General features: G+C 68.3%; 2 protein-coding genes across 4 annotated transcripts; both read right to left on the bottom strand.

The window, feature by feature from the left end:
- Positions 1-1402: 1402 nt before the first annotated feature.
- On the bottom strand, positions 1403-6713 carry SSH3 (slingshot protein phosphatase 3). 3 transcript variants are annotated; one of them, XM_062000305.1, is made up of 14 exons: positions 6581-6713; positions 5834-5871; positions 5460-5655; positions 5046-5164; positions 4903-4974; positions 4727-4792; positions 3937-4125; positions 3624-3717; positions 3407-3535; positions 3277-3323; positions 2989-3135; positions 2252-2452; positions 1892-2120; positions 1403-1802 (listed from the first exon to the last, which is right to left on the bottom strand). In XM_062000305.1, the coding sequence occupies exons 1-14, from the start codon at positions 6629-6631 to the stop codon at positions 1608-1610; spliced, it is 1773 nt and encodes a 590-aa protein (XP_061856289.1). In that variant the 5' UTR covers positions 6632-6713; the 3' UTR covers positions 1403-1607. The 3 variants fall into 3 exon arrangements, with proteins under 3 accessions (XP_061856289.1, XP_061856288.1, XP_061856290.1); XM_062000304.1 differs by lacking the exon at positions 6581-6713 and having other exon boundaries at positions 5834-6294; XM_062000306.1 differs by lacking the exons at positions 2252-2452; positions 6581-6713 and having other exon boundaries at positions 5834-6294.
- A 564-nt stretch (positions 6714-7277) lies between these two features.
- On the bottom strand, positions 7278-14964 carry ANKRD13D (ankyrin repeat domain 13D). The gene is made up of 15 exons (XM_062000211.1): positions 14794-14964; positions 14046-14181; positions 13848-13972; positions 13516-13561; positions 13265-13408; positions 12894-13083; positions 12643-12709; positions 12355-12436; positions 11965-12026; positions 11740-11870; positions 10511-10668; positions 10304-10435; positions 9523-9686; positions 9362-9441; positions 7278-8765 (listed from the first exon to the last, which is right to left on the bottom strand). The coding sequence occupies exons 1-15, from the start codon at positions 14881-14883 to the stop codon at positions 8513-8515; spliced, it is 1860 nt and encodes a 619-aa protein (XP_061856195.1). The 5' UTR covers positions 14884-14964; the 3' UTR covers positions 7278-8512.
- Between the last annotated feature and the right edge of the window lie 476 nt (positions 14965-15440).

Here is a 15440-nt window from a genome sequence, read left to right on the forward strand (position 1 = left end):
GCCACGATCAGGAGCTTTGCCGTGCTCAGCAACGTTTGATTGTCAATTAATAACAGCCTGTGTTGGTTAATTACTCCAGTTATTGATGATGTCTCAGCTCCCTGCATTGCCTGAGCAATAAAGTTCATCACTTACATCCCAAGGCTGCATCGAGCTTTGTGCCAAAGCCCCGTGGCACCACGACTGAGCTGCTGCTGCCAACTGGCAGTGCCCACAGAGCCCTGGTGATGCCCTCCTGGGAGGAGGAAGGAGGTTTCCAGGCTGATTGTGGTAGCAGAGGGTTGGGAGGTTGCAAAACCCACCCAAAAGCGTATGGGTGGTGATAAGAAATGCCCTGAGCCCTGGCAAAGGCTTCAAGAATAAATAAGGTCTGTCTTATCTCCAAAACCAGCCTCAGGAGGCACTGTGGAGTCCGTGGCAGTGCTGGGGCTGCGGGAAGGGGGCGCTGAGGAGGCTCACAGAATGGTGAGGGCTGGGCAGGGCCCTGCAGAGCTGCCCCAGCCCCAGCCCCTGCTACAGCAGGTTCCCCTCGCTCAGGGGGCACAGGAACGTGTCCAGGTGGGGTTGGAAACCTCCCGAGAAGGAGCCTCCACACCCTCCCTGGGCAGCCTGGGCCAGGGCTCCCTCCCCTCAGCACCAAAGGACTTTCTCCTCCTGGGCCAGGGGAGCTGTTTGTGTCCCATCCTGTGCCCGTTGCCCCTTGTCCTGCCACTGGCCACCACACACCAAACACTGGTCCCATCCTCCTGCCTCCCACCCTGTAGGGACTGAGCGGCATTGCTGAGGTGCCCCTGAGCTCAGGCTTCTCTTCTGCAGCTGAGCAGCCCTAGGTCACACAGTCTCTCCTAAGGAAGATGTTGCAGTCCCTAATCATGAGCTCCCTTTCCCTGCCATGACGTGCTTGATGGAGCAGAGCAAAGGTCGCTGCCAGAACAGGGCAGCAGCACAGGGCTCGTGCTCAAGTTGGGTTTTTCCTGCTGGGCCCCGAGCCAGCAAAGGCTCTGGCCACACTCCAGCAGCTCTTACCTAAAGAGGTACCTAAATCCCAACCAGGTGGGTGCCCCAGGCTGTGTGTGGGAGGGGAGGACTCTGGGATGGCTCCAGTCAGGAAGCTTTTTCTCAACACAAGCCTCACATTCAGAGGTGAGATGTGACCTTTAAGCTTTGTGTTGGCTCTTCCAGGCCCAGGAGGATCCCTGAGGCAGGGCTTTGACCTCTCCCCTCCTCACCTGCAGACCAAGGCCACGCTCCCAGAGCTCAGCATGTCCCCCCTCACCTGTGTGTTCACTCTGGCCCCTGCTGATGGCAAGCAGAGCGTTGGAGTGGGTGTTTGCATCCATTCATGCTTGTCCCCACTGCCTCCACAGTCCCATCCCCACGGGCAGGACTGACACCAGGGATGGCCATTTCCACTCTTTATTCTCAGTGCTGGCGTGATGGGGGAGTGTGTGTGTGTGTGTGTGTGTGTGTGTGTGTGTGTGCAGTGGGGCCATGTGTGCAGTGGGAGGGAGGCAGGTGAGCCCACCCCCCAAGTGCAGGCAGTGTGTGGAGTGTCTCAGCCCCACCACTGCCCCACAGTGCCATGGTGGTGGAGATCCCCCCCAGGGTTAGGGGGTGAGCGGTGGCGTGGAGGGGCATTGGGGGACAGGCTCACAAGTGGTGGCAGCTGGGATGTGGCTGTCAGTGGGCTCAGGGCCGCTGTCCAGGCTGGCCTGTCGGACCACCCGTCGGGGCCGGGAGGAGGGTCGTGCCCCTGGGGCTGCACCCCCCGGCTCCTCCGCTGCCTCCACGGCTGTGAACACCTGTGGGGACACACACACAGCAGGGAAGAGGAGCTCAGCTGCGGCTGGGACCCCCCTCCCCATGCACCACCCCCCAGCCCCACACTCACTTCCCCGTCCAGGGGCTCCTCGGGGGGCTCGAGCTGGCTGATGCTGCGCATGACGGCGCAGAGGGAGATCCGGGGGCGGCGGGAGGTCCCCAGCAGCCCCCCCGCGCTGGTCTCCTGGAGGGGCAGCGGGGAGAGGGGCGGGGACGGGCCTCCCTCGTCGTCGGGGGCGGGCTCGGGAGCGTCCCGGGGCTCGGCCGTCGGCCTCGGCTCCCACAGGCTGCTGTGCCGGCTGCCGGGCACGCGCGTCAGCGCCGCGGGAGGGGCGTGGCCCCGCCGTGCCCCGCCCCCTCCCCGCGCAGCGCCCCCGCCATTGGCCGCCCCGCCCTGGGGGGCGTGGCCTGCCCGGGAAGCCCCGCCCACCTGGCGCGCAGGATGCCCTGGTAGAAGTCGAGCTGGCGCATGAAGCCGGGGTTGGGCAGGACGCCGGGGCGGCAGCGCCGGACGTGCCGCAGCGCCCGCTCCAGCGGCCACCCCAGCTCCTTCATGGCGTACGCCAGCACCGTGGCCGCCGAGCGGCTCAGCCCCATGCGGCAATGCACCAGCGCTCGGCCCCCGACGGCCCTGCGGCGGCAAACACCTCGCGCTGCCCCGACGGCCCCGGCCACCCCTCCCCGTCCCCGTGTAGCCCGGGGGTCTCTGCCCGCAGCGCTCTCCATGGGCCCGAGGTCTCCGTACCCCAGGATCCCATTGCCCCTAGGTTCCCCATGTCCCCGACGACCCCGTGGTCTCGTGTCCTCTTCCCCCTGTCCCCAAGGTTCCCAAAGCTCCCCATGTCCCCGTGGTCCCTGTGCCCCAGGGCTCCCCATGCCCCAGGGCTTCCCGTGCTCCATGGTCTCATGTCCTCCTCCCCATGCTACAAGGACCTTGAGCCCCAAACTGTGCCCCAGGGCTCCCTGGCCCCTATGCCCACAGCCCTCCCAAGCTCCCCAGCTCCCAGTGTCCACAGTATTCCCAGTGCTCCCAGTATCCCAATGCCCCCAGCATCTCAGTCATCAAAGCACCTACCCAGGTGCCCCAACTCATGTCTCCCCAGCCCCTTCCCCTGGCTCCAGCTCCCTCCATTCTGTACCCCCTGAGGCTGCCTGGGCCCCACTGACCGGACATGGGAGAGGAAGAGGAAGGTGTCGTTCCAGTGGGGCAGGAGCTGGGCCGTCTCCTCGTCATACACCCTCACGTTCATGTAGGTGAACAGCGCCGGGAAGAAGTTGTCGATCTCTCGTGCCACGTTCAGGATGTGGGTGACTCTGCAGTGCCACGGGCGAGGGGCAGAGCTGGCACGCGGGGCTGGGGCTCTGCCGTGCCCCACGGTGCCCCCAGGTCCCAGATGACCCCGTGCTCACCCCACCACGCCACCCTAGGTGACCCTGTGCCTACCCCACACTCACCGGTTCTGCTGCAGCTCCTCCAGGTTGGCCGCGTTCCACTCGGAGCCCTGCACGGTGGCAGCAGTGAGGGTGGGGGAAGGTCCCTGTGCCCCGTGCCCGCCCCGTGCCCCGTGCCCTGCCCGCTGCCCACCAGGTAGAGGTGCGGGAAGATGCGGGAGGGCCGGTCCATCTGCGCCAGCACCAGCAGCATCTCGTTGTCGATGAAATCCTTGTGCTGTGCCAGGCTGTGTCCCGTGCGCCGCTCCAGCTCCTCCCGCACCTGGGCACAGCCGCGGGGTGAGCGACAGCCCCGGCCCGGCCCTTCTCGTTCCTCCCGGGGACTCCCCCCCCCTCGTTCTGCCACCCACCTCCTTGGACGTGACGTTCTCCAGGTCGGCGCTGGCCATCACGTCCCGCAGCAGCGCCCGCACCGTCTGCTCCGACAGCTCCGGTCCCGCCGCTCTGCCGCCCGCACGGCCGCGTCACCGCGGGCGCGCCTCCTCCCTCACAAGCCCCCTCCCCTAAACAGAACCTCCCCACTTCTGGGAGCCTCACCCCCTGCCTTTACCCCCCGCTCCGCCGATTTCCCGCCACATCAAGCCCCGCCCCCTCGGCCACACCCACCGCCCCGCCCCCGAGGCGCCACCGCTGATTGGTCGGCGGGGCGGGGGCGGGGCGTACCGGCGCTGCGGCGGCGAGGCGGGCCGCACGGACTCCAGGTCGGCCATGGCCAGCCACTCGTTCCGGCAGCTCTGCTCCGACGCCACGGCCGCCGCGTAGTCGCCGGCCCAGGCGAGCGCCGGCCCGCCGGGGATGTGCCCGCCGCGGGACGCGTCCTCGCAGGCGCGGTGCAGCTCCTGCAGCACGGCCCTGCCGCAAAGCCCCTGCAGCCACCGCCACCCTGGCGCTGCCCACGGCTCGCCCCGTGGGCTGCTTCCCACCCAGCACGCAGGTGCCACCTCCCAAGGCCCCCAGGCCCACGGTGGTGTCCATATCTCCAGTGGTGCCCACGTCCCTCATGCCTACAACGCTGCCCGCATGCCCCACAGCACAGTGGTACCCAAATCCCCTGTGCCCACAGCAGTGTTTACAGTGCTGCCCATGTTTCCTACAGCTGTGGTGGTGCCCACAGCCCCCGTGCCCATGACAGTTCCCACACCAGCACTGAAACCCACGTTCCCCATGCCCACAGTGGCATTTGTGGTGGTGTCCATGTCCCTCATAACTGTGATGGTGACCACATCCCTCATGCCTATGGTGGAGCCTACAACCCTCATGACTGCTACCGTGCCCACATCCCTCATGCCCACAGTGCTGCCCCACGTCCCTTGTGCCCACAGTGGTATCCACATCCCGTGTGCCCACAGCAATCCCCCACATCCCATGTGCCCATGGCAGTACCCACACCTCCCCATAGCTGTGGTGGTGCCCACATCCCCTGTGCCCACATACAACCCCAGGGCTTGCTCACCACATGGTCTGGACAGAGATGGGTTTGAAGATGCGGGTCTCTCCCCCTGATGTCACGCTGAAGCCCCTGGGCACCACAGGGAGACATATGGGTCAGGGTGGTACTTCAGCCCTGCTCCTCCCCATACCCCCTCCATAAACCCCTCCCCTTCCCCAAATCCCCACCCCTCCCCTTACCCATCGCCATCGAGGAAGACCTGTGTGTCACTCCAGAGGGGCAGCACCATGCCCAGGGTGCAGCAGGCGGCTCTGGGGGTGGGCAGGGGTCAGGAGATGCAGCCAGCCCCCCGCCACAGCCCCCTCCCCTCTGCCCCACTCACCCCTCATGGGCAAAGTCCACCCCCAGCAGCACCGTCTGCCCCTCGGCTCCTGTCTCCTCGGGCCGCACCACCAGCAGGTACCGCACCCGCCGTGCCCGCGCCGACTCCAGCCGCACTGCCTGGGGGGTGGGCATGAGGGGGGCATCCCCGGGGCAGCACTGCAGTATCTGCTCCTCAGTGCCCCCAGGGCCTGAGGGGACAGATCCCAGCCCCATTCTGCTCAATCCCCATTCTGTCCTGTTTTGTCTTTGCCCTGTGTTCATCCCATCCTACAACATCCCCACCCCCATCCTCATTAAGTCTCATCCCATCCCATCCCATCCCATCCCATCCCAGCCCGTACCATCCCAGCCCCCCCCAGCCCGTCCCAGTCCCTGGGGTGGCCGTGCCCTGTCCGGGGTGCCCGTGCCCTACCAGCCGAATGGCATCCTGTGGGCGCAGCAGCTGCATCATCAGCTGCAGATGTTGCTCCTGCTGTCCCGGGCCCTGGCTGGGGGGTTTGCCCGGGGGGGGCTCGGCGGGCGGGGGCTCAGCTGGAGGGGGTTCAGCTGGGGGGGGCTCCTCGGCCGGCAGCAGCAGGGCGGCCCCTTTGACCAAGACGAAGCTCTGCCTGGGGGGCAGGAGGGCCCTTGAGAGGGACGTGGGGCACAGTCGGGGTACCCCCAGAAGGTGGGGGAGGGTTGGGGAGGGGCTGGGGCACGGCAGGGGGAGGAGCTGGTGCTCAGGGGGCAGCTGTGCCCCCTCCCCACCCCGCTATCCCCTGTCCCCATCCTGAAGCCCCTTCTCACCGCCGCTGCAGCTGCCGGCGCCTGGGCACATCTTCCTCCTGCAACGCATGGGTCGGGGGGCCCGTGCCCCCGGGAGGAGCATGACCCCGGGGCACGGACCGGAGCATGCCCGGGGGCCCTGGCAAGCCCCCCACCGCCGCGTGTCCCGCCTGGGCCCCGTGGGCCAGAGCTCCGCAGCCAACCCCCCCCCCCCCCCGCCCCTTTCCCCACCGGCAGGGCCTGGGAAGGGGAGAGTGGGGCTAGGGGGGGGTCCCACTGCGGAGGGAGATCCCTGGGATGCCGGGGGAGTCCTGTCCCGGGGGACCTGGGCTGTGCACTCGGATAAGGCCCGAGTGGGGGAGGGGGGGCACTGGGAGCTGCTGGGACAGTGAAAGTACCGGGAGCAACAACTGGGGCCGGTGGGAGCAGCTGGGGCCGGTGGGAGCAGCTGGGGCCGGTGGGAGCAACTAAGGACATCCTCGTCCCCTCCCCCCCCGCCCAAATTTTCCCACCCCTCCCCAACTACGGGGCAGCCCCCGGCCGGGAGCAGAGTCGCTGCAACACGCGCTGGGAGCAACCGGCGCTCCCGCGAACCTCGCACCGAGATGAGCCGGGACCGGGATGAGCCGGGACCAGGAGCGGCCGGGACAGCCCGTGTGCCCCCCCAACCCCCCCGCCACCGCCGGCCTCTCCCCGGCCCCGCCGAGCCGCCCGCGCCGCGTCCCGTCCCGTCCCGTCCCGTCCCGTCCCGTCCCGTCCCGCACTCACCGCGGGGCCCCCGCCCGCCCCCGCCTCCCGCCGCACGGTCACCAGCGCCATGACCAGGAAGCGCCGCCGCCGCCCCGCCCGGAACGGAACGGAACGGGCACGGGCACGGCCCGCACCGGGAGCGGGCCCACGCCGCCAAACCCCACCCCCGGCCACCCACAGCCCGCCCTCCGCCGCACCGGCACCGCCACCGCCGCCTCCCCGGGAACTGCCGCCTCTCCCCGCCAAACCCCCCAGGATTCACCTCCCAGCACCACAGACCCCCGTTCCCCTGGAGCCCCTCAGCCCGCGGGGTCAGCACACCCCCAGCTCCAGTCCAGCCCCCCTCACTCCCACCCCGCCCACGGGGAACTCCATATCCCCCCCAAACAGGGTCTTCCCCCCTCAACTCCCCCCCCCCAATTACCCTGGGACCACCCCGAGCCCTTTGCCACCCACAGCTCAGCCGTGGGACCCCCTCTGACCACCTCTCCTCCAGGCTTTTGGGGAAGGGGGTCTCTCCCCAAAAGTACGAGTTGAATAAATTAAGCCCAGGGAAGGGAATGAGGGGCACAGGGGCAGATTTGGGGGGGAAGGGGCGAAGAGCAGACCCTGCCCCATCACCTGAGCCCTGCCACGCCTGCAGCCCCCCGCCCACTTCCCCCAGGCTCCCCCCCGCCGGGCCGCCCCCACCCCAGGCACAGTCTGCACATCACCGTTTATATATATATATGTATATGTATATGTACATACAGCCAGGCCCCCCACTGCCACCGATGGACGAGGCCCGGGGGTCCCCACAGCCCCCCGACAGCGGGGTGTCTTCAAATAGGGGTCAGCCACGTCCCACGGGGACCTCCCGTGTCCATCCTGCCCCCCCCCACCATGGGGTCGAAGAGGAGGAGGGGGGGGGATCTCTGGGGTAGGGATCCTGGGGCTGGAGGGGGTGTCCCTGGGATGGGGGTCCCCACATCAGGGTCTCTGGGCCAATGTTCAAACCTGGCAGGGGGGAGATCCCTGGATTGGGGGTCCCAGGGGCAGGGGGATCCCTGGATCAGTTCCTCCCTGTGTGGGGGGTGTCCCTGATATGGGGGTGCCACCCCATCACTGGCTGGTCCCCAGGCAGGGCTGTACCCGACTTGGAGTGTCCCTGTGTTGGGACAGTGCCCACAGTGGGTCCCTGGGTGGGGTGTCCCTGTGTGACACGTCCCTGTCCCCACGTGGGGTGTCTCCTCATGGGATGTCCCCATCCCTGTGCTGGCTGTCCCCACATGAGACATTCCTGTAGGGAGTGGCCTCATGGTCAACGCTCCCATTCTGTGCAGCATGTCCCCACGTGTGACATCCCACTATGAGCTGTCTCCACGTGGGGTGTCCCACCCACATGGGGTGTCCCCACATACAATATCCTTGTCCTGTGCAGGGTGTCCCCACGTGTGACATCCTCATGTAGGGTGTCCCCACATGTGACCTTCCTGTATGAGATGTCTCCATGTGGGATGTCCTTGTCCCCATGCGAGGTGTCCCCACATGTGACATCCTCGTAGGGGGTGTCTTCACACTCGATGTCCTTGTCCCCACACGTGACATCCCTCACACAGAGTGTCCCCACGTGCAACATCCTCATCCTGTGCAGTGTCCCCACGTGTGATATCCATGTGGGGTGTCCTCTGGTGTCTCCATGTGGGATACCCTTGCCCCACAAGTGACATTCTCATGTGGGGTGCTTCCACACGAGATATCCTTGTCCCCACGATGGGTAACTCCATGTGTGACATCCCCATGCGAGGTGTCCCCACACATGTGACCTTCCTGCATGGGATGTCTCCATCTCCACGTGGGATGTCCCTGTCCCCATGAGGGGTGTCCCCACACGCCACGTCCCTTTACGGGGTATCTCCACACGGGATGTCCCCACATGTACCCCCCCCGTCCGGGGTGTCCCGTCCCCCTCTACTTGTCGGTGAGGGAGAGGCGCAGGATGCGCTGCAGCTCCTCATCCTCCTGGCGCCGACGCCGCTCCCGCTCCTCCTGCTCGCGCTCCGACAGCGCCATGGCCAAGCGCAGCTGCTCCGCGAAGCTGCTGCCGTAGCCGGGGGGGGCCGGGGGGTCCCCGTCGCCTCCGCCCGCTCCGGGGGGCGTCTGTGCAGCCGGGGGGGAGTGGGCGCTGGGGCCGGCCTGCAACAGCATGCTCTCCTGCAGAGCCCTGGGGGAGAGACGGAGGAAACGCTATGGAAACACCCCCCGGTGTCCCTCCTCCCCAAATCTGGTAGCCACAGCCCCGCCCGTTGTGGCCAAACCGGCAGGGCAGCGGGAAACCCCGCCCCACACCCCGCCCCCGCCACGTCTCCTGGGATCATGCCACCACCTCCATGGGTCCTGTCACCCAGTGCCACTTCCCTTGGGACCTCATCACCACCTCCATGGGTCCTGTCACCCAGTGCCACATCCCTTGGGACCTCATCGCCACCTCCATGGGTCCTGTCACCCAGTGCCACATTCCTTGGAACCCCAGCACCACCTCCATGGGTCCTGTGTCACCCAGTGCCATGTCCCTTAGGACCCCAGCACCACCTCCATGGGTTCTGTCACCCAGTGCCATGTCCCCTGGGATGATGCCACCACCCCCCTGGGTCTTGACACCCATCTCCACATCCCCTGGGACCCCATCACCGCGCTCCTGGCACCCAGTGCCCAGTCTCCAGGCTTGTGTCACTCCCCATGTCCCCTCACCACCCAGTGCCACGCGCGGTGGAACCCGGCCTCGCCCCCCATTCCCCCCCTCCCCGGGTCGATCCTCACCGCTCCAGCTGCAGCTCCTCGTCGTAAGGGGGGGGCTCGGCTCCGGGGCGAGTGTTGGTCAGGGCCTCCCAGATAGTCACCTGCGGGATGGGCTGCGGGTGAGGGGCGGGACGTGGCCCGGGGGGGGCGAGCTCGGGGGAGGGGACGAGGAGTGGCCCCACCTGGTCGGTCTCTGTGCCGGCGTCCAGCAGGCTCTGCTGGATGGCAAACTGCAGCAGGTCGTCGTCCTCGTCCCGCAGGGGCTCGCTGCGTCCCGCGCCCAGCACCGTGTACCCCGCCGGCACCTCGAACACCCCCGGCTCCACCTCGCACGGGAAGGGCCAGCCTGCCACGGCCAGCTCACGGGCAGCACGGGCACACCGCGGCACCCCGTGCACCCTGCATGCACCCTGTGCCCATTGCACCCCCTGGCATCCCACGGCAGCTTGTGCCCATGGCACCCCCTGGCATCCCACGGCACCCTACAGCACCCCATGCCCATGGTATCCCACAGCCATGGCAACCCCTGGCATCCCATGGCAGCTTGTGCACATGGAACCCCACATCCACAGCACCTCACAGCATCCTGCAGCACCCCACAGCACCCCCTGCCATCCCTGTCACCCTACACCCATGGCACCCCCCACCATCCTGCAGCACCCTATGCCAATGGCACCCTACATCCACAGCACCACGAGGCACCCCACTGTACCCCACCACCCCACGCTACACCTCAGCACCCCACGGCATCCCATAACACCCCCCATCACCCCAGGTTACCCCACACCCATGAGCCCCCCATTCTTCTGAGCATCCCCCCAGCACCCCACACCCCCCCCGGGACCTGGCAGCATCCCATACCCACTGACCCCCTCCCTGCCCCTCTCCCCCCAACCCTGGGTGTACCCTTTACCCCCCCGGATACCCCTCCCATCAGCAGCCCCCGGGACCCCTCAGCCTCACCTCTGGGGCCGGGCGGGTGGGTGCCGGGGGGCTGCGGGGGGGCTCCCACCCGCACGGAGCCCAGCGGCTGGTCGCACCCGCAGAGGTTGCTGAAGGTGATGCGGGCGTTGAGCACGTGGAAAAGGGGGATCTCTGGGGGTAGAGGGGGGTCAGTGAGCCCGGCACGCCCCCTCCCCACGCCCCCTCCCCACGCCCCCTCCTCCTCACCGATCTTGACCGGGAAGCCCGGCGGCAGCTTGAGGGTGATGAAGTCGCGCAGCTTGGCGAAGTGGGCGTTGGAGATGGCCATGAGGTCGATGATGGGCGTCACCTGCTCCGCCAGCGACAGCGGGTGCTGCTCGCACAGCCACAGCGTCGCCTTGAACCTGCCCGGGCAGCGCCGTGGGCATGGGAACCCCTCCCCCCCCGACACACACACACACACCCCCCCCGTGCCACCTCCTCCCGGGACCCCCACACTGCCCACGCGCATCCTGACACCCGGGGACACCTCCCCCTGCAGGTCCTGTCACCCAGTGGCACATCCCCTGGGATGATGCCACCACCTCCGTGGGTCCTAACACCCAGTGCCATGTCCCTTAGGACCCCATCACCACCCCCCTGGGTCTTGACACCCAATGCCATGTCTCCTGGGACTCCAGAACCACCTCCATGGGTCCTGTCACCCAGTGCCACATCCCCTGGGATGATGCCACCACCTCCGTGGGTCCTGTCACCCAGTGCCACATCCCTTAGGACCCCATCACCACCCCCCTGGGTCTTGTCACCCAATGCCACATCTCCTGAGACTCCAGTACCACCTCCATGGGTCCTGTCATCCAGTACCACATCCCCTGGGATGATGCCACCACCTCCATGGGTCCTAACACCCAGTGCCATGTCCCTTAGGACCCCATCACCACCCCCCTGGGTCTTGACACACAATGCCATGTCTCCTGGGACTCCAGCACCACCTCCATGGGTCCTGTCACCCAGTGCCACATCCCCTGGGATGATGCCACCACCTCCGTGGGTCCTAACACCCAGTGCCATGTCCCTTAGGACCCCATTACCACCCCCCCTGGTTCTTGACACCCAATGCCATGTCTCCTGGGACTCCAGAACCACCTCCATGGGTCCTGTCACCCAGTACCACATCTCCTGGGATGATGCCACCACCTCTGTGGGTCCTAACACCCAGTGCCACGTCCCTTGGGACCCCAGCACCACCCCCCTGGGTCCTGACACCCATCTCCACATCCCCTGGGACCCCATCACCGCTCCTGGCACCCAGAGCCAAGTCTCCAGGCTCGTGTCCCCCACCACCCAGTGCCAGGTGCCGTGGTACCAGGCCACCATCCCATCATGTGTCCTGCCACCCCAGCACCACGTCAGCCCCACACATCAGCTCAGCACCCCCTCCCCAGGTGCCAGGTCCCCGTGAGTGGTGGCCTCACCTCTGCACCTTACTGGACATCTCGATGGGGCGCCCGATGTTGCGGGTCTCCAGGTCAAAGTGGGGGTCGAAATACTCCTCAGGGGTGATGGCTGTGGGGTTGGTGGGGCTGGCAGCCTGCAGCACAGGTGCCTGTGGGGACATGGGCCCTGCTCAGCCTGGAACAGCCCCCCAACCCCACCCCAGGGGCACCCTGGCTCCTGGGACCCACACCCAGGCCGCTCACCCCGTTGTGGGTGCTGTGCTGCTGTGCGATGCCCAGGAAGGAGTGGAAGGGGGTCTTGGAGCCTGGGGAGAGAGGGAAGAGTGGGGGTACAGTCAGGCTGCCAGGGGTCACACCCCACAGGGTGTCCCACGCATGATGGGTGACACCCAGCACCCACGGTGACCCACATCTGATGGGTGACACCTCACACCCTGCACCCACCCCCTGACATGTCACATCCAGCACCCACAGTGTCCCACACCCGACGGGTGACACCCCACACGCGTCACCCCCAGCGTGTCCCAGCCGGGGAGGGGGGCGGGGCTTGCACGAGGGTGGGTGGGGGTTGCACGGGGTGGGGGGTGGTCGCGTCCCTCCCCGCTCCCTGTGATCGGCCGTCGGGGATGTCACCTTTGCTGCGCGACTTGTCCTGGTCGGAGAGATGCTCCGTCCGCGTTTTGGTCACCAGCTCCACGTTACTGGCGCTGTACACCTGCGGGCACGCCATCGGCCCCACGGGGGGACGGGATCAGCCCCGTGGGGGATGCAATCGATCCCGTGGAGGGGGGGAGGAGGGAGATCGGCCCCGCGAAGGACAGGATCAGCCCCGCGGGGGTCGGGATCAGCCCTGCGAGGGACGGGGTGCGCCCCTGGGATGGGATCAGCCCCACTGGCCCCATCACCCTCCCCTGTGCCCACCTTGGCCTCGTAGCCGCTGACCACCTCCATCTTCTCCGAGCGCCAGCCCCAGATCCCCGACTTGTTCCTGGGTTGGGGGGGACACACGACACCCACATCAGCCTCTTGTCCCTTGGCACCCGGCTCCTGCCGCCAGCCCTCGTCCTGCCCCTTCCCACCCCGGGCTGCACCCCGTCCCGTCCCTGCCCCGCTCCGGGGTGTGTGTCCCCCCGGCTCCGGGGTGTCCCCCCGGCTCCGGGGTGTTCCCGCACCTCTCGAAGGCGATGTTGCGGGTGTCGAGGTGCGTGGAGACGATGGGGGAGGTGAGGCGGCCGGCCACGTGCTCCTCGGAGGGCTGCATGGCCGCCAGCAGCAGCTCGGGCTCGTGCAGGGCCAGCGCCAGCGTCTCGGTGTAAACGACCTGCTTGTCGTGGTCCACCTCCATCACCACCGCCCCCTCCTCTGGACGCGGAGCCGACACGGGTCAGTGCCCACCGCCGCCACCCCCCTCCCCATCACCTCCCGGGCGCTGAGGTGATGCTGGGAGGGATCCCCCCGAGGGAACCTGGGCTACTTCGAGTGGGGGATGCCCGTGGTGAGTGGCGAGGTTCTGAGGTGCCAGGGGGTGGGCGCCGGGGCTGACCTTCCCCTTTGAAGATGTAGCTGCGGCGGCCGCGCTGCCACGTCATGTGCTCGAAGCCCAGCAGCGTGGTGTCAACCCGCAGGCTCTCGCCCCGCTTCCACACGCGGTACACGTCGCTGGGGCACACCTTGGACACCAGTGGCACTGCGGGCACGCGCGTGTGCCCCGTCAGCAGCCTGGCACGGGGATGGGGGACCCATCCCCCCTCCCCAACCTCACCTCCAGTCCCCCAACCCCACGGCCCCGCTCACCCCAGCTGGTGAACTCCCACTTCATCTCCACGTAGAAGTCGGATGCCTGGAAGAGACGAGGGGGTCGTGGAGCAGCTGGGGGGGGGGGACGACGACACACACAGGGAGGAGTTGGGGGTCCCTGCTGGGATTTGTGGGGAGATGTGGGGGTCTTGAGGACAGGGCTGGGGGTCCCTAGTGAGGTCAGAGGAAAGCTGAGATCAACAGGCAAAAGGTCCTCAGGGAAAGGCGGGGGTTGTGGAGGGGACAGAGTTCCTGGGGAGACCCAGGGGGACCCCGGCAGTGAGGGGTGGGTGCCCACCCGCCGCCCACCCCCCGGGGCAGGGCCGTACCCGGCGCAGTTTGCTGAGCAGCTCGGGGATGCCGGCGAGCCGCCGCGTCGCCCGCTGGTAGTCGCGGTACTGGAGCACCAGCTGCACCATCTCGGGGTCACCCGTGCTCACGGCTTCCTGCAGCACTGGGGCACGGGGACCACCGTCAGAGGGTCCCCCCAAAGCCCCCATTCCACCCCCGGCCCCGTGCCCGCGTACCCGTCCAGCCGCTGGCGTTCTCCCGGCTCACGTTGGCGTTGTGCCGCAGCAGCACCCGCGCGGACTCCAGGTGGCCCAGGGACACGGCCAGCTCCAGCGGGGTCCTCCCGCGGGGGTCCGTCAGCTCCACGTCGTGCTGCGGGGACGGGCAGCTGAGCCCCCCGGTCCGGACACCCCACAGCCCCCTCCCAGTGCCCCCCCCGGCCCTGCCCTGGCACCCCGCTGCTGCTCCTCGGGGTGCCCGCAGCCCCCCTGCTCCAGTCCCCAAAGGCCCGGCCTCCCTGCCCACAGCCCCCTTGTCCCCCAGTGCCCCCTCTCTCCCTGTTCCCCGATTCCCCCTCCCCTCCACCTCTCCTGTCGCCCTACCCACTGGCCCAGTGCCTCCCAGTGCCCCCCTTCCCCGTGCCCCGGAGCCCCCAGTCTCCCTACACTTCCAGTCCTCCTATCCCAGCACCCACACTACCCCAGCCCCAGTGCCCCCAGTCCTCCCGATTCTCCAGTGCTCCCAGTCCACCCCAGTGCTCCCAGTTCCCCCAATCCCCTTTCCCCTACCGCGGCTCCCCCGTTAACCCCCCTCCCCCGTTCACATCGCACCCCCCCCCACCCCCCGATGCCGGGCAGGGGCAGCTCGGGGCCGCGTCCCCGCGCGGTGCGGGTGCGGGTGCGGGGTGCGGGTGCGGGGTGCGGGTGCGGGTGCGGGGTGCGGGTGCGGGGTGCGGTGCCGGTGCGGGTGCGGCGCGGTACCCACCGTTCCGGCGCGCAGGGCGCTGTCCAGCGCCTGGTGCCGGTTGTGCCAGACGAGGCGGTGCAGCGGGAAGGTGTCGGCGGGTCGCTCCATCCCGCACCATGTCCCCGGGGCCGCGCCGGGCAGCGCGGGAGAGGCCGCACGGGCCGGGCCGGGCCGGGCCGCAGCAGCGCCGGGGCTGCCCGCAATGGCTGCGCGCGGGGGCGGCGGCGGCGCAGCGCGGCGGCGCGGGGCGGGGCCGGCACCGGGCACGGGGGGGGGGCACCGGGAACAGGCACCGGGCACGGCAAGCGGAGGGGGGGGCACCGGGAACAGACACCGGGCACGGGGGGGGCACGAGGAACCGGAGCCGGGCACGGGGAGGGGCACCGGGAACAGACACCGGGCACCCGGGGGGGCACCGGGAACAGGCACCGGGCACGGCAAGGGGAGGGGGGGCACCGGGAACAGGCACCGGGCACGGGGGGGGGGCACCGGGAACAGACACTGGGCACGGCGGGGGAAACTAGGAACCGGAACCGGGCACGGGGGAGGGGCACCGGGAACAGACACGGGGCACCGGGAACAGACACCAGGCACGAAGGGGGGCACTAGGAACCGGAATCGGGCACCGGGGGGAGCACCGGGAACAGGAACTCGGAACGGCAAAG

The sequence above is a fragment of the Colius striatus genome, chromosome 7 (assembly GCF_028858725.1).
Source record: "Colius striatus isolate bColStr4 chromosome 7, bColStr4.1.hap1, whole genome shotgun sequence".
Lineage (NCBI taxonomy): Eukaryota > Metazoa > Chordata > Aves > Coliiformes > Coliidae > Colius > Colius striatus.